General features: G+C 35.1%; 1 protein-coding gene across 5 annotated transcripts in view; it reads left to right on the top strand.

Annotated features, from left to right (window-relative positions):
• Nucleotides 1-316: 316 nt before the first annotated feature.
• CARF (calcium responsive transcription factor) overlaps nucleotides 317-23,824 on the top strand; it is a 35,401-nt gene continuing 11,893 nt past the window's right edge. The window contains exons 1-11 of one of the 5 annotated variants that reach the window (XM_012728088.1): nucleotides 317-345; nucleotides 3,877-4,029; nucleotides 6,770-6,989; nucleotides 7,392-7,500; nucleotides 7,975-8,202; nucleotides 8,657-8,777; nucleotides 9,760-9,889; nucleotides 10,820-10,904; nucleotides 15,226-15,415; nucleotides 19,849-19,969; nucleotides 22,624-22,767. In XM_012728088.1, the coding sequence (XP_012583542.1) occupies nucleotides 7,435-7,500; nucleotides 7,975-8,202; nucleotides 8,657-8,777; nucleotides 9,760-9,889; nucleotides 10,820-10,904; nucleotides 15,226-15,415; nucleotides 19,849-19,969; nucleotides 22,624-22,767 (1,085 nt within the window). In that variant the 5' untranslated portion in view covers nucleotides 317-345; nucleotides 3,877-4,029; nucleotides 6,770-6,989; nucleotides 7,392-7,434. Of the gene's footprint in view, nucleotides 346-1,105; nucleotides 1,158-3,871; nucleotides 4,030-6,768; nucleotides 6,990-7,391; nucleotides 7,501-7,974; nucleotides 8,203-8,656; nucleotides 8,778-8,953; nucleotides 9,009-9,759; nucleotides 9,890-10,819; nucleotides 10,905-15,225; nucleotides 15,416-19,848; nucleotides 19,970-22,623; nucleotides 22,768-23,824 lie in introns of those variants that run through there. The other 4 variants (XM_012728091.1, XM_012728094.1, XM_012728097.1 and 1 more) reach the window with 4 other exon arrangements.

The raw sequence follows: 23,824 nt of genomic DNA, 5'->3' as shown, positions 1-23,824 counted from the left end.
TCGCAGAGTAGCTGACTTGAATTTATCCTTCCCTTCAGCCAGATCTATTCCCTCTGTCTCTTTAACTTATTAAAGCCTTTCGGGGCTTATTTCACGCATACTCCCAGTCGGAATCTCACTATCTAGATTTTTCGTGAGTTGGGTCTCTAGATTCAGGCGTTTGGATCCAGGTGAGAGGTGGGAGCACACCAAAAAAAAAAAAAAAAAAAAAAAAGATTCCGAGGGGCAAACACACGACGGTGGCTGATTGTGGCCTTATCTCGTGGCGCTACGCGGCGCGCGCTCGGAAAGCTGCGCCTGCGCATTGTGCTGGTCTCCATGGCGGGGCCTCGGAGCCAAGACGAGGTTGAGTAGACTCGTTTTGAATTTTCTCCCCTCTGCTCCAGCACTTTGTGGACTTCCCTCCTCGCCCTGTAGGGCGCTCGGCGGCGGTGGTTTGGGGGTGTCGGAGGTTTGGCAGCGCCGTCTGCGCCGGCCGACCGGATGCTGCCTCCCAACCCCCCTTTCTTCCTCCAGCCTCTCCTCCCGACACCTCCTGACCCGCCCGGTCCCCGAGCAACCGCCGGCCCCTGCTGCTCCCCAGCGGCTCTCCGCGGAAACCAGCCCAGGCCGCACTGCTTGCGCCCCTCCTCGGGCCTCTTTGGTACCTCCCGAGGCGAGGCCTAAACCCCCGGTTCGCACCGGACTCCTGGGCCCGCGGCCGGCAGGCTTGAGAAGGTGTCTCGCGCGTTGCTGAGCCCGAGACGCGCTACTGCGCCGCGCAGGACCTGGACTCAGCCGTGGGAGCGCCCTGTGTGTGTGGTCCTTTGCGCTGTCTCTCGCCCCCATCTAGGGCCCACCCCCCTTTATAAGCCCTTTTAATATAGGATTTTTTTTTTTTTTAGAAGGGAAAGCGTCCTCCTAGGTACTCCGTTTTTTGCCTTTTTTTTCTTTTTTGAATCTTTACGTTACCCAGAGGTCTGTGTCTTCTTATCAGTGATCCCGAGAATTGTTCTAGTTAAATTTAAGTTGTTTTTCTGAGAGGGCAAGAATGGAGAGTCATTCAGACCTGAAAGTCACTTTCTGACGCATTCACTAAAAAAGCTCCCAGAGGGGAATTTCAAGAGACAGCGGTTTAGAATCAGGCAGAACTGGATTGCCAAAGTGTGGGCAGAGCGGTATGTGTGCAGATGAAGACAACTAACGCTTTCCCATTGTCTGTGGCTTAAAGATGTTCTCCACCTGAATAGAGTAAACTGATGGTTAGATCAACTGTAGAATGTAAGAAGCGAGTTGAACGATTGTAAGCGAAAAAGAATTTCTTAGCCATGACAGTGGAAACTAGGATGGTTTTCTATTTCCTCGAGTTTTCAGAACGCGGTCCCCGGAATCCGAATGCGTTGGAATGGGTTCGAATTCTGCCTCAGCTCCGTATTTATCAATGTTTTTGTGCGGCACTTTGGTCAATTGTAAGCGTCAAGTGCCACAGAGTAAAAGTTAACAATTGTTACCATCATAATCAGTTAGATGTCCGCTTAACTAGAAGCAATGAAACATGGAAGAAGGGAGATTAGCCTATTATTAGAAAGGTAAAATAAAATCGTTGTACTGAAGTCCTAGGAAAGAACTGGACTTACAAATTGAGACCATGTTCAATTAACAATGTAATTACATGTAGTGATGAGAATTATATACCTCCAACATTTTAAACCACCAGAAGTTTGAAACTCTTTAATTGAAGTCTTGCTCTTTGTGTTTTCAGAATTTGGTAGACATGGAAAGAAATTTCAGTTTTAAACACCATTCCTTAATCATAGGAGGTTTTTGAGTTACAGTAGAATTGCCTGAATTACAATTCATAAAACCTGAAATTAGCTTTCAAATAATTTTCTTTTTCTCAGATTTAAAAAAATTGTTGATAATTACCATTGTTAAAATATGTTTAAAAATGTATAGTCATTGATTTCCTACTTGATTAATTTACCATGGTTCTCATGGAGACACACAGTTGTCTGGAGAACGACAGTTGGGAAATATTTTTTTTATTATAGGTTTCTTAATGTTATGTCATGGTGGGGGTTGATATAAAGACTGTTTATGGGCTTTCGAATACTAATTTTTTTCTACATGGTTTGGAATTTGAGCTCTAATGCTCAGATGTTGAACAAATTTCTTGACAACTTTAGTTTTTTAAAAATTTAAACAGGTAATAGGATCTTTCTTTAGAGAAATTGGAAAATTAAGTGAAGTAATTTGTAAAGCATCAAGAACAAGAGGTTAAAAAAATGTGTGTATATACAGGGTAAGAAGTACATAGAAACCAAGTATATGGGAAAATTTATAGGAAGAGCAAACCTTAAATAAGAGACACTGAATATTAACTAAATAGTTTTCACTAAAAAGTAAAAGTAAAAATAGGTTGTATATTTGCATACATTTAAATGTTTGAAATATACTATAGCTTTCAAAACTCATCTGTAAAAAAATTCTGTAAGGTATTTGTGAACTAGGAACCTTGATATAATTTATGTCACAATTGATTCATAGTATTTTTTGCATATATTCTAAAAGGAATATGAGAAATTTTATTTTCTAAAGTACTTTTGAGCAATATTAATGTAGTCAATAAGATTGAACACTGAATTTTAATGTTTTCAAGAATCTTTAAATCGTAATTATAGTACCTTGAATTGATACCTTGAATTGAATTAAGACTAAACTTCAAATGGCTTCATCATTCAGTTATCCTGTTTGGGGTTTTTTCCCTGAGATATTGGTTTAATGGATACATTTACTACACAGAAGTCTAGAGAAAACTCAACAAAAAAATCAGGTTTTAGGACAGGTTTTTAAAAATTGCTGCAGGGAATTACCTCTAAAGTTTTAGAAATGCTGTTGAGCATACTGAAGATAGCAGTAGCCAAGAATGGTACAGAGAGATATAAGTAACAGCTGACTAGTCTCTTCCTTTCTGCTGTCTATTCAGTATATAAACAATTTCCCTATAAATAAAAATTGAATTTCTAGTATAACAGTTTGTTCCTAATCTTTGCTTTTGATATAAGGTAAAATCTACTTTTTAAAATGTGATATGAAGCATTCTAGAAAACAGTTTGTTAGCCAAATTTAATGTGTGTGTTTTCTGAGGTCCAGTAATTGCCTGGGCTTCACATGTAATATATCTTTCTGTTCTGTTTGTCAAAAGTCAGTAATAAGATAAAATTGTCTAATCAATCCCAGGATATTATAGGGAGTGACTGTGAGGAAGGGGAGCCTTTAATCTTAAAATTTCTATGGCTCCAAAGGATTGCCTATTAGTAAATACTTGTGAAGAGAATTATAATTTGCTATAAAGGTACTTATTTTGCTAGCAGTTAGAGAATGTGAGAGTTGAAATAAAACCTTTGTCCAAATACCTAATTTTATTTTATTTTTATTAAATATTTATTTACGCATACAGAACTGGGATACAAGGGTGCAAGGGTGGTGAAAGGATTCATGAGAGACAGAGTAGGGAGCAGAACAAGTAGACTGAGAAAGTACACTGCTGAGGGGAGGACAGGAGAGGTCTGCGGTGCTATGTGGGTCTGCCCTGGGCGCTGGGGATCAGACTGCAGCTAGCTTGCAGTGCTGTGCCTTAACCCGCTGTGCCACCAGGGAGGGCCTAAATCCCAATTTTAGATAAGGAAACTGACACAGAAAGATTGTCACCTACCCTGAAGTACACAGTTACATGTGAAGTCATTCCTAGTTTTTCTCTCCCAACTAAGTCAATTGATGGTTCTACTATTCCAAGATGATAATGGCTATTTTATAATAAAGCCTGTATAACAAAACTTAGCAGTTTTCTTTAGGTGTAGTAAAATATACATTGAATACCTTTTCATTGCAGAAAAGATGTTGCTATGAAGATAAAGCTTTCACATAAATGATACTGCTACTATCTTGATCTAGTGCCCATAAAAGGAAGAACCTCAGTGGACACTCAAGGGCGCCGATGATAGGAGAATGCTTGAGACCTGGGATTTAAACTTGAGTTACTTCCTGAAGGTAATCATTTAATTTTCAACTAATTAAAAGTAATAACTTTATAAAAGTTAGCTATTGTATATTTTTAAAAGATTTGTTTTATTTATTTATGCATACAAGAGCTGGGGAATAGGCCAGAGGGTGGGAGTGTGGTGTTGAGAGGATTCACCAGAGACAGACTGGAGAGCAGAACAGGCAGGTGTACTGAAGTACAGTGCTGAGGGCTGCTGGGGCCAGACAGGAAAGGTCTGCTGCACCACTTGAATCAGCTCCCTGGTGGGGGATCAGACTCCTGGTGCAGAAGCTACTGATAGCTTCCTAGTGCTGAGACTTTAGCCCTTAGGCCACCAGGGTGGCCTCTACTAGTAATGAAAAAGTCAAAGTATACTTTTTTCTGTCTATAGTTACCAGTTGGAAAAGAACATTTTATATTTAAACTATTTAATATTAATATCTTCTTTCTTAAAAAAATTAATGTAGTTAAGTGACAGGGATGATGATTAATAACATTTACTAATGTTATACATTAATTGGGAAAATTGGGTATTTTTTAGTCACTAGAGTTGTCAGGTTTGGTAGTGGTAATGCAAATTGGTGAAATAATTAGCATAGGAAGGAGAAGTACTTTCTGTTGCATTGAAATAGCTTTTTAAAAAGGTTATCTGTAACTTTTAAAATGTTCTTCAATTTCCATTTCAATAATGGGTTAGGTGAATAGAATACTACAACCCTTTTTTTTTTACCTATAAAAACTACTTTATATATTATTTCCTTAGTGTCGCCACAAAAGCTTGTTACCTGTACTATAAACATACTATAATATATACTGAAAGGAAAATTTTGAGTTTTCAGTCCCAGTAAAAGGTAGGTAGTTAACTTTCTTCTATTGAAAAAATATTGCATTCTGAGTAAAATTCTGAAGCGCAGGTAGTTTGTGTTTGGCAATTGTCTAACGTTCACATCATCCCTGTCCTTCACCTGTGCACTTTTCTTGGATATTCAAACTGCTTTCTATCTTCACTGCAGCATCTAACTCAGGCCCTATGGTTCCCTTTGAAGTGCTGTGAACTTTAAATGTATTTGCTTTCTTACCTCCAAATTTAACTTTTCTGGGTCTGAAAGGAAGAAAGCTCTTCTTATATACATTTACACAAGTTTGTTAATGACTGATAACCCTTTCTACAGTTTTTTTTTTCTTTTTTTTTTTTTAAAGATTTATTTATTTGTGCATACAGAACTGGGGTACAGGCCAGAGGCTCAGGGGCCGCGAGAGGCTTCACCAGAGACAGAGTAGGGAGCAGAACAGGCAGATCTACGAAGTACACTGCTGAGGGGAGCAGCGGGCGGGCCAGGAGAGGTCTGCCGCGTCATGTGGTCACCTCCGGGGCAGGTGGGGATCGAACTCATGCGGAAGTGGCTTCAGATTCTCAGTGCTGTGCTTTAACCCGCTGCGCCACCAGGGAGGGCCAGTTTTTTCTTTTTTTTAAGATTTATTTATTTATGCTGAACTGGGGTACAGACCAGAGGTGCAGGGACAGTGTGAGGATTCACCAGATGTGACAGAGTAGGGATCAGAACAGGCAGATTGACGAAATACACTGTTGAGGGGAGCAGTGGGCAGGGCAGGAGAGGTCTGCTGCACCATGTGGGTCACCTCCAGGGCCAGGGATCGAACTTATAACACTGAAGCAGCTGTGGCCAGCTTGCAGTGCTGTGTCCCAACTTGGGAGGGCCAGGTTTTTTTATTTATAAGAGAAAATGCTTATTAAAATGAGTGAACATTCCATTGATGAAATTTTAGGTACATAAGAGAAGATACATTTTTTTAAAAAGTAGTAGGTCTGTAGAGAAAATCTGTAGTGGGATCGGGTCACCTATTAGGAAACTTGGAGTAAGTCTTTGGAATGCCTTGCCTCTCCTTCCCAAGCTCTGCTGTTGAGTCTTTTATATAATGAGTTTTTTTCAGTGACTACACAGCCTACATAGTTGGAGCTGTAATTTAGGGATGGGTCAGAAATCATTAGTTTGATTGGCAAGAGAACTTTTGGGAATTTGGGGTGATGGACTTATTCTGTATTTTGATTGTGGTGGTGATTACTTGTGTTAAAACCCATACACCTATATACTAGAAAAAAGTTTCAATTTTATTCATATTAATTTAAAAAATTCTAAAGATTTAGTAAAATGAATTCATGCTATGTTTTCAAAAAATGAAGGGCTCTTAAAATGATTTCATGGGGGCCACCCTGGTGGTGCAGTGGGTTAAAGTGCAGCACTGCAAGCTAGTTGCAGCTGCTTCAGTGAGAATTCGATCCCAGGCCCTGGAGGTGATCCACATGGTGAGGCAGACCCCTCCTGACCTTCCCGCTTCTCCCTTCAGCAGTGTACTTCTGCCATCTGTCTGTTCTTCTTCCCACTCTGTCCTTGGTGAATCCTCTTACCCCTGCACCTCTGGCCTGTACCCCAGTTCTGCTTGAATAAATAAGTCTTTAAAAAAATGATTTTATGAAGTTTATTTTATATTTTTGAGTGGTATTCTTTACCAATTTCATTTTGACCTTGTTCCAATTTTTAGACATAAAATGTCATTTAGCAAATATAGACCTGTAGGTAGCATCATATGCTCTGCTAAGTTATCTGAAGCTCAGCACTGTGGACATCTTTGTTGTGGGAGCTGTCCACTGAACTTAGTGCACTGCAACCATTTTAACAATTTATCTGGCTTCTCCATATTAGATACTGGTAATACTCTTCCCTCCAGGTAACACACACCAAAAATACTTCTGAAGTTGCAGCTAACACAATCAAAAATACTTCTGCAGTATCCTGGAAGATGAAGGGTGTGTGTATATGTGTGTGTGTGAGAGAGAGAGAGAAAATCACCACCTACTGAGAACCTCCTAGGTCTCACATGGCTCAAGCTTTCTGGAAATGTATCTTCATTTTCAAGCCAATATTAAGTGGCTTGATTGTATAAAAAGGTGAGAGCTATGTGTAATCCCTAGCTATACCATGAAATTCTTCCTAAAATTACCTCATTCTCTAAAAGTCCGCACCTAACTTAAAATACTAAAAGCCTTTATTTGTGCAAAAATCTTTGTAAAATGAGAATTTATATATTTTAAGTAATCATAAAACAGCATTCTTTCAGGTTAACACAGAACTATAATTAGGGCAGCATGAAGGGACTATATAATGTTAACCTTAGCCTTGAATGTGTTCTCATGCCTTGCTATGTAATTTTAAAAAAATGTTTATTTTCTTATCTATAGACTGGATATGATTAAATTGAAAATACAATCGAGGAGATGACAGATTTGTTTAAAATAGGTGTACTATAAATGTTAAGTGTTATAGCTGATTAGAAACTTGAACTTTTTCAGCTATTAAATAATAGAAGAACATGGAACTGAATATGACTTCATCATGGAACAGTCTGATTCACTAATAGTCAACCATAATGATTCCAAAGAGTCAAAAACAGATTCTCAGGTATTTGAGGTTGGGATTCAACTGGGAAAACAACATGCCATTTAGCAACTTTTTATGCTTGAGGATAAGGGATTCAACTGGGAAAACAACATGCCATTTAGCAACTTTTTATGCTTGAGGATAAGTATCATCTCAAGAATTTTAACATTTATCCACTTAACTCTCCTATTATGTAGAAAGTTTTACTTTGAGTAATTCATTAAAATTTGTGCATAAGAAAAAATTTACATTGAATTAATCATTTCAGGATTCATTCATATGTAAAATTCAATTTAAAATTTGTAAATATAGTTAAAATCAACAATTCCACTTTGCTGCTTTCTGTCTTTATCAGTCTGAATAGATAACTCTTGGAAGAAGTAAAGTGAATAATTTGCTGAAAAATAAATGTATATTTTTATTACAAACATTCTATTAAGACAAGTAGCACCTTATTTTACAAGCACTCCAATGATTTTTTTTCCTTTGCAAAAGCATCTGACTTGTATGGATTCCAGGGATCCATCCTTTGGGCAAAATGGTTCTTCAAGAATTTTACCAAGCACTACTCATGAAACAGAAAATTCACTCACATCACAGGCTATCCCTGGGGCCCTGAATCAGACACAGACTCTTTCTGCAGAACAATTCCATCTGGTAGACCAAAATGGACAACCTGTTCAATATGAACTTCAGCCACTGGGGGATTCTAATGCACAAATGGTAAGTATAGATTATAAGTAACTGTATAGCAGTAACATACTTAGTAAAACATTAATTAATCTTACCAGTTGACTTTAATTTATTATTAGTTGACTTAAATATTTCATACAGGAATATATAATATATTAAGCTTATAATAGTTAGAGCCTTGCCAGATTATTAAGTAGTAATTAAGACCGTATGTAGTTAAGATCATAGAGCATAGGCTCAAACTTTCTGTTTTGATCTCTGGCTTTATCACTTCTCAGTTGTGAGGCTGTGGAAAAATGTTTTATGTATGTTAGTTGTTTTCATCTATAAAATGAAAGGAAGTAATAGTAACCATCATAGAGATAAATATGTCTTTAACAATTTATAACCACCGAAGAGATAAGCATGCCCATCGCTTATTTAAACATAATTTTATTAAAGTATTATAAGCTTATTAAAACTTTTTTTTTTCAATGTTACCAAGATGATTGTTGCCAGCCCTTCAGAAAATGGACAGGTTCTTCATGTAATTCCATCCACCCAGACAGGACTGGCTCAAGTGATTATTCCTCAGGGGCAACTTGTGAATGTGAATGGTCTGCAGGGTGAGTAATAATGAGATATGTAGAATTTGAGAATATTTCAGAAAATCATCTCATGGAAATCAGTGCTAAATTTGATCTCTGTAGGTGAAATTGTGAACTGAATAACTAGGAAAACCTTTCTTAGCCCAAATAAACTTCAAGTTCATTTTTTAACTCCTGTCTAGGTTAGCTGTCTATTTCATTTTGGAATTCTATGAAGCTGGTTGACTCTTGCTTCCTCCCAAATGACCAGTGAGCATAAAATAAATTCTTCTTAATTATAGCAATAGTTACAATAACAGCAACAATAAAAAGACTATAGTGCTAATAGCTTCTGGCAAAATTTCTACATTTTTTTTTATCGATGTTATTAGCCATTTGACTGTTCTTTATTCTTTTCATCCTCTTTCCCTCTTTCCTTCATTTCTTCAGATTCAGAAAGGAGACTCATACTTCTCTTTTCGTTTTGTTATTTCTTTACTTATTTGATAATATCCCTGTTAGTTTACTTCCTTTTGCTTTCCTGCCTTTTCTACCTGTTTGACTCTCTTCCCTAACATCATAGCAGCAATGTCCTGTTGCTCTTTCATAGCTAAAGATTTATGGCAAATATTTTTACCTTTGTGTTGTGATTCTTTGTCTTAAGTAACAGTCATTAAAACTTAAAAAAATTCACAGAAAACACTGTAAACATGGTATAGAAACAAAAAGGTTAATTTCACATTATTCTACTATATTGTACAACTCGTATTATAGCAATTATTTCTATCACTTTTATGTCCTAGATATTCAATATAAGTTCCAAAACTTACTGCAGAATTTTAGTAGTCAGTACTATACCTTGAAAGTGAACAAATTAATCAGAGAAATTCTCAATAAAACATTATAAATTTTGTTATCTTGGCTTCAGAGCATATTTTACCTTACAAATATATGAGTTCTATCTACATTCTCATGTTCTTATTCAAGATATTAATGTTTTATTATTATTATTATTGTCAAGATGTTTCTGAAGAGAAACCCAATGACAGAAACTTACCAACTGTAAGAGTTGATGCTTTAGCAGACAATACCAGCAATTATATTCTTCATCCACAAGCATCCCTTACATTGCCCAAAAAGACAGTAACCAGGTGAGTCAGTGGAAAAGGGAGTTCATTCCCCTTTTCTTGATGATATCATGGAAATATTATTTACATTATCTCATCTAAAGCTGACTGACTATAGAAAAGTTCAGAAATTCAAGAAATAAACTATCATCAGATCCATGTTCAGTTATTTTTAATACCTAACAAAGAGAGTACTCTAAAGGTGCACGTGTCCACAGCACTCCTTTTCCTTAGTTATACTTGCCTTTACCTTTTGAAACAATCTGACAGCATCTGATACTATCAATTTTTGGGATTCAGAAATACCCATTGTAGTTCCTAAAATTTTTAATGATTTCATGCGTTTAATTCCTCTGGTGAAGCTTTAAAATGTTTTTGTTAACATCTGTTTCAGCTTTTACTTTTGCCTAAGATAACCCTACTTATAACAATTTAGGGACATACAGACATGAATTTTTGAATACTTATATTAATTTTTCTTGAGAATTTTTTTGAATTGGTATTTTCTGGCAGTTTTAGAACTTAATATAATATGTTAATTTGTCTGATGTCACATAATATCAGATTACCCTTAACAAGTCACCTGAAGGTGTTTTATTAGCCTGTATTTTTTATTACAAAATATATAAAGAGAAGAGTACAAAAATAAGCTTTGAGTGAGTGAGAGAGAAAATGTTTGAATTTGTTGGGATTTGGTTACATGGAAAAGACCATTGCTTTAGCAGCTAATACTATATGACTAAATGACTGAGGTAAATGATATTAATATACCCACATGGTTAGTCTGAATTTACTATTACAGTTTCTTGTTGATAACCCAAATATATTCTAATTGATGACCTTAATGTATCATCATTGATACTATATAAAGGAATTGAGTAATGTGTGTGTGTATTTATGTATGTATATTTAGATTATAGTAAATATTTACATAGATCTTCCTTCCCATCCCAGAATGCTTGAGGAACCCTTGCTGGCCCCTCTGCAGCCACTTTCTTCTAACACACCTATATGGGCCTGCCGTCTTAGGAGCTGTGAGGTGAGTTTAAAATAATCCTTGCCTAATTGAGATGAAAAAATGTACAAAATGAAGAATGATGTAAAAAGAAAAACAAATCCTTGCCTACATTTACTTAATTAATTGTACCTACATTTTATCCCCAAGTGTCTTTTTAAGTACAGCAAATTAAAGTATATGTGATTTTTTTGTTCATGTTTATGCTTTCATCTATTTTTTAATTCCTCAAAGAGTGTAAATGTTACTAAAGCAGAGATCATAAAAATCCCTTCACACTTCACTATTTTTTATTTTTTATAATTTGTGTGTGTGTAGAAGAACTGGGGTATAGGCAGGAAGTGAGAGGGTTCACCAGAGACAGAGTGGGGAGCAGAACAGAATGATCTACTGAAATACACTGCTAAGGAGAGCAGCAGGCAAGACAAGATAGGTCTGCTTCACCATATGTGGGTCAGCTTCCTGACTGGGGATTGAACTCAAGTCGCAGTGGTGATAGCAATGAGATTTAACCCCTAGACCACCTGGGAGGCCCTCACACTATTTCTTTCTTGCAATTCTATTCCCTTTTCTTCCACAAAACTTCACTATCATGTTTTTCTACTTTTGTCTATTTCTTCTCTTTCTTTGCTAACACTTTTCATATAGTCAGTGAAACTTCCTCAGAGATCACTGATCGTGTCCTGTTTCTCTGTATTTGATCCTTGTGGGAGCTTATTAATTTCATTGACCTATACCTCTTTTTAAAAAATTACTATGAAATGTTTATTTAATTCTGTTTTTTTTTAATTCTCCCTTTTGTACCAGATCATGGTTTATATAAGTATTTAACCATTGAAATGTTTAATTTTAAAATCAGATTTTAAAATATATTCAGATTTTAAAATATGGGAAGGAAAATAATAACCTAAATTTTAATATTTCAGCAAGTTTCTTATAATGTCTAGTAATGAGGTGTCTTGTAGGACAATATCACTGTTAGTACTTTCTTAAGTTATATGTATAAACACACACAAACACATAGGTCTTACGTTGCTTAGCAATAGTACTTTTAATCTGTGATGAACATGTGCACAGCAGTGTTCCCAATGGGCCATACCATTAGGTTTATGTATCCTCTGACATGCATTTCTTAGACTGTATCCCCATCATTAAATAATTATTTACATTTGAAGATATTTTTCCCTCATATTTTCTTGTTAGGCAGATTTTTTCAGTGGTTTTGTAAAGGTACTCCTGTTATTTTTGATGAAGATTTTTAAAACCATCATAATAAACTTTATAAAATGCTATTGACATTAAAGCATAGCAGTAATGTAGCCAGATCACCTTATCTTAGAACTATGGTGCATCATCATATATATAGCTTACCTAAAGTCAGACATCTTATAAGAAACTATGGTAGTTAAATTTGTTTTAACTATGGTAGTTAAAACAGAATCGTCAGTAGTCTCTGCTAGTGAAGGAGTCTTCCTTTTCTTCCTAAGCATATTAGTGGTAAAATATGTTTTTAGTTAATGGTTAAAGAAATGTTTTTTCAGGGCCTTGCTTGGTGACACAAAGGGTTAAAGTGCAGCACTATGAACCTATCTGAAGCCTCTGTAGCATGAATTCGATCCTCTGCCAGGGAGATAACCCATATAGCATGGCACACCTCTCCTGTCCTGCCCTGCTACTCCCCTCAGCAGTGTGTTTCAGTCAGTCCATCTGTTCTTTCTGTGCTTTCTCTGGTGAATCTACACCCTCCTGCATCCCTGGCCTGCATCCCTGGCCTGCACCTCTGGCACCCTCCCAGTTCTTGTATGCATAAATAAATATGTCTTTAAAACAAAAATCTTTTTCATTTTGTTTCAAAATACTGTATAGATGACTGGATCAAGAAGATGTGGTACATATACACAATGGAATATTACTCAGCAATCAAAAAAGATAAACTCATGCTATTTGTGGCAACATGGATGGAGCTAGAAAGGATCATGCTTAGTGAAATAAGCCAGAAAGAAAAAGAAAAATACTGGATGGTTTCACTCATAGCAGGAATACAAGGGGTTGGGAGGAAAAATTGTAATACAGTAAAAACTAAATCAACTAACCAGAAAACCAGAGGCATTCTATGGGGGAGGGAAGAGGAATAGGATCAAAATTGGGATGGGAAAGGCACATGGGACTGTGGTGATGGCACATGGGTGAACTGCTGGTGGGAAGTCCATGGGGATTACAACCAAGATGAAAAAAATGTGCAAAATGAAGAATGATGTAAAATATATATATATATAATAAGTATATATATGTAAAAAAACCCTCAAAATTCTATTTAGTAATTTTTTTCCTTTTGAGTTTTTTTTTTAGTGATTTCTTTTTTTTCTGTAGATATTATTTAGATTTGGCCAAAAGTTACTACTTGGGTAAATTTTCAGATTTTATTGAATGTTTCTCTTTTGATATAGGACTGATAGTGCTTTATTGTTTATACCATATACTGATCCTATACTGAGTGAATTTTTCCTTTTATTGACAACTTTATATAGTGTATTCAATCTATCTGTAATAATTTCATGATAGCTAAACTTTATGTTTCTACATTTATTTGTTCTGCTTATTTTGATGAAGATTTCTTCATGTAGACTAGAAGAAAATTTATAAAAATAGGCATTTTCATTGTTTTTAAGGGAAATTATAAATTGTCTCCCCACTATGTCTTTATTATGTGCAAAAATATAGCCACAGCAGTACTTTTATCTCTTCCTCTTGTTTATTATATTATTGGAAGGTGAAATTTTAGTTTAATGAGGAAGAACAAAGTCCCTATTCTCACAATTTTTATTTTCTCTAAGGAAAAAACATATAATGTGGAGTCAGTCTTAGGTCTGTATGTATTTTAGTGAAAGATACCACTGTTAACAAATTTCCTCTATTGGTATAAAAAAAGTTTTTCTGAGGGATACTCTCATGTTGGGTAGATAATATCAGTGTATTTATGTCATTTATATTCTGCATTGTTTCAGAAAGATTGAAAGTTTACAAAAATAAATAAAATAACTTAGCAGGTCGAAATTAAAAATGGGGCTAAAAGATAAAGAAAAACAAGAATAGAACTATAAAATGGAAGTAAGAAATATATATCTTAATGTGCTCTTTGTATATTTAAACAACACATACTTGTCAATAATTTAAGTTTGTACATTTCAAAAAGGAAGATTAGTTAATAAAGTCTGTATCCAGTATATAAATATAAAAATAGTCATTTCCGTAAGATAAAAATTCTTGTCTATTTTTGATAGACAAGAATTTCTTTTAGAGAAGGATTCTTCATAAAAAGGGTATTGATACAAAAACCAATCTTTGAGATCATTTTCATAGGATAAAGTTTTTCAAACAGGACTAATCACATTGTATCAAAATTAGTTTCAATAAAAGAAATCCCCCAATGAATCAGTACTTGTGGATATTTTTGTTGATTTGGTTGAATCAGGGGTAGAATTTTAAATATCTCGTTGAATGAATACAGTCTTCTCATCAACCTGTCCTCTAAACATTTTTCTCAAACATATTTTGATAGAGATACAGTACATCCCAATATCACTGCAGATAAATTGTTGAAAAGTGAGACTGGAAGCAAAAGAATATATAATGAAACCAATTTTCCCATAGGCTAGTTGACATAAATAAAAGTTAATTTCCTACAGCATATTTTTGCTTAAAAAAGCACTACCAAAATTCCAACTAAGGACCCGAAGCACTTCTTGCATTAAGCTATAATTTGTATTTATACATTCATGTCCAGCCCTCTCCAGCTGTGGGTCAAAGGTACCCAGAATCTATGCCTGCAGCCCAGGGCACACGGCTAAAACCAATCCTAGACAGGATGCCATTCCATTGCAAGACACACTCACACCATAATACTCTCTCATACTGGGACAGTTAGGACACACCAGTTGCTGTGAACAGCTGTGGGAAATGGGAGGAAATTGGAGTATCAGAGAAATAACCACACAGATGTTGGAAGATTGTGTAGACTCCACATATTTAGTGCTTGTTGATTGATTGTTTTTTCCTCATTAGTATTCTTACAAAATAATCTTCATGGCAAAAAGATGTTATTTATGCACTTGCTGTAGTATGGCAATGATACTGGTATTATATTCTTATAACAAATACCTGAAGATGATCTACTTGATGAAAATGCTTGAATTTTAGTCAGACTTACTGGTTGCAAATAGATAATTGATATGAGGGGGTAAATGAAATTCTTCTTTCAAAACTGATGAGTTTTTCAACTATCAAATTTGTTGTACAGTGAAACATATTTGCTAATAATTTGTATTTTAATTTATACTACATACAGAAAATTGGAGATTCGTACCGGGGCTACTGTGTAAGTGAGACTGAATTAGAAAGTATTCTAACATTTCACAAGCAGCAGACACAGAGTGTTTGGGGGACCCGCCAGTCTCCAAGCCCAGCCAAGCCAGCTACACGCTTGATGTGGAAGTCCCAATATGTCCCATATGATGGAATTCCATTTGTCAATGCAGGTACTTTTTAAAAGAATTATTTTAAAAGGGTCAGCAATAGCCTGATCCATTTTGAAAATACAGCTTTTCTAAAGTGATACATTTTCACTTTGCTAATTGAATATTAATAGATGAAAATGCATATTATACTAGAAAGAACACTAAGTATAATCAGTTATTGTTATATAGCATTTTAATGTAGTAGAATAAAATAAGTAATACTTTCTATAAACATGATGATAAATAGAAAATATAAATATTGAAATTCCAGATAAACCTATTTAATAAAATTAAACAGTAGAGCAATTTTATTTAAATACCCTTGTCTCTTGGCATCTTTTATATCCAACCCAGATAATATCTCCTCTGTCTTAATTTTTCTTATGAGACAAGTTTGTTTTCATTATATATAGCTACTACTCTGGAGTTACTGTATAGAACTTGTATGCTACCTGCAGATATTATATTTTAATGTTAACATTCTTAATTGTCAGGTGTGCTACATACAGTATTCTCAAACTCTAAGCTAGTATTTATTAAAGTCATAGAGTTTTAAGGAACTCCAAGTGATTTGCTGTAAAAATAGTCGGACCCCAAGGGCTCTAAAAATAAGTTATTTCAGGATGATAACATTACTGATTGAAAAGTCTTTTACTATTCCTCTGAGAGTAAAGGGAAAAGTAAGGGAGATGAGATAAATGCAACCTTTTCTGTCCAGGTTTTATCAATGTTATATAAAAAAATTCAGTTTCTTCCCCGGCCCTAATTCCAATCTGATCCTTTCTTTAAAAAAAGATTTATTTATTTATGCATACAAGAACTGGGGTACAGGCCAGAGGTATGGGGTGGGCAGTGAGAGGATTCACCAGAGACAGATTCGGGAACAAAACAGAGGAGTCTTCTGAAATATACTGATGAGAGGAGCAGCAGGTGAGAGAGGAATGGTCTGCTGTGCCATGTGGGTCACCTCACTGATGGGGGATTGAACTCATGCTACAGTGTTTGTGGCTAGCTTCCTAGTGCTGCGCTTTCACCTGTTGTGCCACCAGGGAGGTCCAGTTCTGTATTTTTAGAGTATAATACTGTAATACAGAATACTGCCACGTATTTCATAAACATCATCACTTACTCGGCGAAGTAGTACTTTATGGATAGGCACACTAAGAGGATTAAATAACAATATAAGACCGGTTAGACTTTGCAGCCAAATGAGTTAGAAAAGCTTGTTTTCTGAGCTTTTTAGATTTCAGGGATTGACCATCTGTACCAGCTTTTATTCATTTTAGCAATGTATGAATAATTCCCTTTCCTTCATTTACTTCATGACTTAGCATTGTAGACTTTTAAAAATCTTTACATTATAGAAATTTTCATGTTACCAAAGTGAAGGTAATGATATACAGAATCTCATGTTTTCAGGTATCTATCTTCCAGCTTCAACAACTATAACATCAGTCTATGATCAGTCAGGGTGAGAGGCACCCCAAAACCTGTTCACCCTAAATCAGTTCTGTCATCTGTCACATCAAGACAAAACATACTCGTGTTTAAGACTTTTAGTGGAAAGGAACTTTAATATAACTACTGTGTAACACAGAAAAGGGAAGAAAGGAGAATATCATTTCCAAATCAAGCACCCAAAGTCACTCATCCCCTCATGGGTATGCCCAGCTAAACAGGGTTGGCCCAAAGCATGGCCACAGAGGCCTGAGAGCCAGCACAATTTGAAAGCACTCTTGGTTTTACCTATAAAAAAGGGTCAAAGCAGCCAAACAAATTTGAAAGAAAAAGAGCAGAATCAAATCAAGATCAGGGCTGCCATTGTTAACTTCTTCACAGGTCTCTCATCCAGTTCTCTCAACCAGTCCAGGACCTAAAAGCAAGTGCAGCTTCTTTCCATGTATCTCCTCCAGATCTCCTTGTTCTCCATCCTTCTTGCTTCCTTCCCCAGTCTCCAGCTTTTCTGCTACTTGTTCAGCCCTACACTCCCTTGGTAGGGCAAGAACGTGGAACATTCCCGCTTTGGGGGGGCCACCCTGTTATAAATCCTGTCTCATCTCTATCCCTACCTGCTTCCACATTTCCCAGTCCCAAAATGATTTTACAACAATTTCCATATATATATTATTTTATCTATGATTACTAAAGCATATATTGATAAAAGATAAAATTTATTCAGACAATCCCATTATCACCCTCTAAAAGAATGAATAGTAATTTCTTAATGTCATAAGTATTCTGATGTTCACTTTTCTCTACTTCTAATTCTTTTTCCATAGTTTTGTTCAAATTCACATCCAGACTTAGTCCATAGATTACTTTGGTTAAGATATATACTAAATTTCTTTTCATCTAAAAATTTCTCTTTTCCTGGGGGGTAATTGTCCTGTCAAGTTTTGTTTGCCACATTGTAGATTTTGGCGATTCATCTCTGTGTGTATTTTAATGTGTTATCTTATCTTCTATATTTCCTATAAACTGTTGGCTCTAAAGGTTTGAGTACAGACTTGATTTTTGCAAGAATACTTTACAAGTGTGCTTTGCACATTTTATTGCTCTCTGTGTGTCATGCCATTTTGTGGTGGTAGGGAAGATCAGTGGATTCAGTTGTTTTAGACTCTTGGTTTTACTTTTGACCACAGTGAAGAGTATAAGATAATATTTTTGTATTATTTTAGTTTGCATCTCCCTAATTACGTAAGTAATGAAGCTAAACATCTTACTCATTTGTTCATTTAATATCCTTTTTATTCTTGGGCCTCCCTGGTAGCACAGGGGTTAAAGTCTCAGCACTATGAAGTTTTCACCAGCCACTGTGGCATGAGTTTGATCTCTAGCCAGGGAGCTAACCCACATGGTCAGCAGACTGCTGCTGTCTTGCTCACTGCTCCCCTCAACAGTGTATTTCAGTTGATCTGCCTGTTCTGCTCCCCACTCTCTCTGGTGAATCCTCTCACCCCTCGTACCACTGGCCTTTGCCTCAGTTCTTGTATGCATAAATTTAAAAAAAAAATCTTAAAAAAAACCCTTTTAAAGGCTCTCGCTGGTGTCAGAACAGGTTAAAGCACTGCATTATGAAGCTCTCCGAAGCCACTGCAGCATGAGTTTGATTCCTGCTCAGGGAGGTGACCCACATGGTGCAGCAGACCTCTCCTGTCTCGCCTGCTACTCCCCTCAGTGGTGTATTTCAGTAGATCTGCCTGTTCTGCTCCTCACTCTGTCTCTGGTGAATCCTCTTACCCACCACACCTCCTGCCTGTACCACAGTTTTGTAAGCATAAATAAATAAATCTTTTAAAAAATCCTTTTTTTAAAATTTCTGCCATACCATGTGGGTCACCTCCCTGGCTGAGACTTAAACTATGCTGAAATGGCTTAATCTTTGAAGTACTGTGCTTTACACCACTGCACCACCAAGGAGGGCCCTAATTTCAGCTTTATCAACATTTTACTTTATAACAAGTGGCTATGACTTTATATCTTCAAAGCTTGATAGTACCCTATGGAGAGTAGAATATCCAACTTAAAAGATTGAACTACATATTTTCCACATCTATTTATTTGTATGTTTATTGCTATGTAACAAATTATCCCAAACTTGGTAGCTGAAAACCACAAACATTTATTTATCTCAGTGGTCAGGAGTCCAAGAATGGCTTAGGAAGGAGTTTCTGTCTTACGGTCTCTCACGAGACTTGAGTTAAGGTGTTGGCTGGAGCTCCTCATGGCCTGACTGGAGAAAAATCTGCTTCTGAGCTCACTCATGTGGTTATTGACAGGCCTTATTCATTGCACATGGGCCTCTTCCTATAACTGTCCCACCACGACAGCTGATTTTGCCTAGAGAGAGCAATTTAATCAAGAGCAAGTATGTACCCAAAATGGAGGTCACAATCTTTTTATAACCTAACATTAAAAACAACATCCTGATACTTCTGCCTAACTTACATTAGACGTTAAGTTAATAAGTCTAGCTCATGGTCAAGGGGAGGGAATCATGCAAGAACCTGAGTACTAGTATCCGGGGTTCATTGGAGGCCATTTTAGAGACTGGTTATCAAACTAACAGTCCACTAAATACAAGGAAATAAATAATTATAAAAGGAAATAACAATTTAAATAACATTAATACTCATTAACATGTAACATTTGCTAATTTCTATATTAAAGTAGTAAATTTTATTACTAAAAATTTCATTACTAAATTTTATAATATCAGTAGACATTCAGTAAATGTGACATTTGCTAGTTTCCTACCATAACTTGGTAAATGTTACAATAAACTTTTAAATTTATATGTTAGTACATCTTAGGGAGACTTAGTGATGTTGTCTTTCCTTTAAATTGAATAACTAAAAGCATAAATTTTGAAATTGCCACCAAGTTATTTTAAATCTAGTATCCAGAACAGATGGATACTTGAATTAATATCATTAGTTGATTTTGGCCCACAGGGAGTAGAGCTGTGGTAATGGAGTGTCAATATGGGCCAAGAAGAAAAGGTTTCCAGTTAAAAAAAATCAGTGAACAGGAAAGCAGGTCTTGCCAACTCTACAAAGCCACTTGTCCAGCTCGGTAAGCTTTCTTTCCTTTTTATTTATTTTACTAATATTATATTTATTTTATTAGCTATTTTTTAATAGCTAATATGCACATTTTTATTAACTTTAAACAGTGACAAAAAGTAAATTCTGTTTCCCCTTACCCCTGCTCCCTCCCTGGTAAGAGGCATCAACTCTTAAAAATTTCTTGAGTAACTTTCCAAGGCACTCTGTGTATATGTATGTATATATATGTATACAAATGTGTGTGTGTCCTCCTAAGCCCTCATAAATGTTGAAGATACTAGTAAAACTTACTAGTATTTTCCTTCTTTAAAGTTAGATGGTAGACAGCCACTATGGAAAAATGTTTGGAGGTTCCTCAAACTGCTAAAGTTAGATGGTAGTATACTGTCTTTCCTACTGTAAATTCACATTAACATATATTATTCTACTCTTTGTTTTTTCTAAATTTGCCTATTTTTCACTCCCAATATATCTTAAAGTTGGTTCCATATCTGAACATAAAAACACCTACCTCTTTCTATGTTTAATTGATACATCATGTTAATTTTGTGACTTTAATAATCATATATTTCATTAATGAATGAGTTATTTGTATAAGTCCTCTAATGATGGACCTCTAGGCCCTGAAAAGTATACTTTATTGTATGTAAAATTACAGTTAATAATATTGAACATGTTTGTAAATGTGTACAAATATATTAGTAGGATAAATTCCTTCAAATTGCTAGGACAATAGTTGTATTTTTAAAAAATGTTTATAGGTTTGCAAAATGTTTTCTAGAGCAGTTTTACCAATTATATCATACCAGTGTGACTACTACTGCTTTAAATAGGATTTTGATTCTTGTAAGAATCAAAAGCATGAACCAACAGAAGACTTTTGTAATGTCCTTTACTGATTTTCTTTTTGGATACTGAAAATTTTAAATTAGCAGACAAAATAATTTTTTAAGAGATAGCATGTATAGGTTAAGTTTAGTTTATCTTTGAAATATTTTATTTTAAAATTATATCTTGGTCCTCACAAACCTCAGCATTCTCAAGTTTTTAAGTTGTACTCTAGTATCATGTATCATCTAATGTTAACTTTAGCTAATACTTAAACATATCAATGAGACAAAAGTTTCAGCTTCATTTTAAACATAAGCACTATAAAATTTTAGTTATAATTAGGAAAAAGCCCTTGTGTGTGAGAAAATAAGTTTATTCTCTGTCATTTTGTGTTCTTTCTTTGAGTATGCTGCGCCCAGCAAGTACATTAGGTGCCATGGGATGAATGGAGGCTAAAAAAGATAAAAGATTTTACTTAATTACAGACAATTTAAAAGATTGTTTGGGGTGGCCTCCTTGGTGGTGTAGGGGTTAAGTCTCGATACTACAGCAATGAGGGCCCATTGAGACAGCCTGAGTTTGATCACCAGCCAGGAAGCTAACCTACATTAGCAGTGTATTTCAGCAGATCCACCTATTCTGCTCCCCACTCTGTCCATAGTGAGTCCTCTCAACTCCTGCACCTCTGGCCTAAACCCTTGCTCTTCTTCACAAAATAAATAAATAAAAGCCTTAATATAAAGGAGTAATTCTTTTCTTTAAAGATTTGCTTATTTATGCAGAACTGGGGCACAGGCCAGAGTTGTGGGGGATGAGAGGATTCACCAGAGACAAAGTGGGGAGCAGAACAGGCAGGTGTACTGAAACACACTGCTGAGGGGTTGCAGTGGCTGGGTCAGGAAGGGTCTGCTGTGCCATGTGAGTCACCTCTCTGGCAGGGTATGGGGCTTGTGACGTGCTGCAGTGGCTGTGGATAGCTTCATAGTGCTGTTTTAGCCCATTGCATGACTAGGGAGGGCCCCAAAGAACACATCTTTAAAAAAGATAGATTGGGTAGATTAGGAAATGGAAAAGTGTTAGAGAACTTAAGAGTATAGTACATATTATCAAATATTTGGATGAACTATCTTTAGAGAAGGGATATATTCATGGACACTAATTAACTTAATTTTGATAATGAAGTTTAATTGAAGTTGAGTGAAGAATTAGAGGAGGAAGGTGCTATAGGCCAGGAGAACTATAAAGATATGGGGTGATTGCATATTTGGTATTAGCATGAAAAGAAAATTGAGATGATAAAACTTCATAGGAAAATCAGTTTTATATTTGAAGCAATTGAAAGTCTAGGTAAATAAGCTAGAATAATATAGAATGCTTTCAGTACTGTCATAAAATTCATACTTATTACTAGATGGATCCTTGAACAGAGAAACACAAATGTGAAAATTTATTATGGTGTTGATATATTAAGTAGATATCACTAATGAAAGTATGTAGACACAAAATCCTAGAGTAATAAGACCTACATTAAAAGAAATCTAGATATAAGATGTTTATAGCTTCCAGAGAATAGAAGAGGCAAATCCTAAAAACAAAAACAAAACAAATACCTTAATACCCATAAATATTTAGATAATTTTACTGTAGTCATAATTATTAATTTGCTAAATATTATGCACTGAAAATATTACATATATTTTTACATAATCCTATGAACGCCCTTTAGATTATTTGAATTTTCTCTCAGCTTTAATGCTAAAATTTCAGGTTGATAAGTTTGATGTTTTATTGATTATAATGAGACAAATTCTACTTTTTCTTTAAAAAAAGGATTTACATTAAAAAGGTACAGAAATTTCCTGAATATAGAGTTCCAACAGACCCCAAAATTGACAAGAAGATAATTCGAATGGAGCAGGAGAAAGCCTTTAACATGCTGAAGAAGAACTTGGTGGATGCTGGTGGTGTTCTTAGGTATGACATGTAGTTTTTCATTCTATAAATTTCTTATATTTGATGGAATTCTTTAAGGGAAATTTTAATTATGTTTTCCATTTATTTTATTAGGAAATGGTTTTATAAAGTAAATGCTCATTAGTAGTTCCCTAGCTATTAAAATGATTCACTCTTCAAACCAGTAAGTTTATAAGCCACATGTAATGGGTAATTCTGACCAAAGCATTCTGTATATATCACATGGAAGTTTTTCTCCAAAATCGCAATACTTTTCTTTATATATTTAGTACTTTCTTTCAGATAGTTATTAGGAGCCAAGCTTGGTATCATCTGTATAGTTTTAAAACCTACCTTTAGTTGCTTATGGCAGCCAAAAGTGAATTATAAGTTTCATAAAGTCCCATTTTTTATCTTTTATACTTCAAAATTTAAATACCAAAAAATACCAGCTTTCTTTTATGTGTCAGTCCAGATGTAGTGATGTTAAGTTTATGGAATATAGGTTTTGTGTGGATTTAAAAATACTTTCACATGTTAAAACATGAATAGACAATAATTAGATCCTTCAATTTGAAGAATATTGTGTATGATTTTTAAGTAGGCTCCATTTCATGCAGTATTAGTCATTATAAAATATTAATTAAATAATATCCTATTAGAGCATTTCATTTTTCTAGTATCTGTATTGCAGGATGACCCTTTATTTACCTTTTAGTTGAGTCTCTTGTTTATTGGGTAGAATTAACTTAATATGAACTTTAAGTAAATACTACACATATATATATGCATAGATGCATATATCCTGTTCCCTTCTTAACTTTTGGCCTAAGGAAACTCTGAAGGTTTTTCAAGATTTTAATTTAATTGGGTATAAAGCCAATTTTATAAGAGTTAAGATAAGCCATTTAATATTTTACTTATATTTATTTTTAAATTTTACTTAAAATTTTTCATACATATTTAGTGTGATACACTCAATTTTTTTTCTTAAGAGAGTATTTTTCTTGATGAATATTAACATAAGTAACTATGATTCTTGCCTTTGTTGACTAATGAAATTTTAAATATTTTCTAT

This window comes from Condylura cristata, unplaced genomic scaffold (assembly GCF_000260355.1).
Source record: "Condylura cristata isolate star-nosed mole 26May11 unplaced genomic scaffold, ConCri1.0 scaffold00002, whole genome shotgun sequence".
Lineage (NCBI taxonomy): Eukaryota > Metazoa > Chordata > Mammalia > Eulipotyphla > Talpidae > Condylura > Condylura cristata.
Note: the sequence above shows the minus strand (reverse complement) of the source record. Positions and strands in the feature narration are given on the sequence as shown.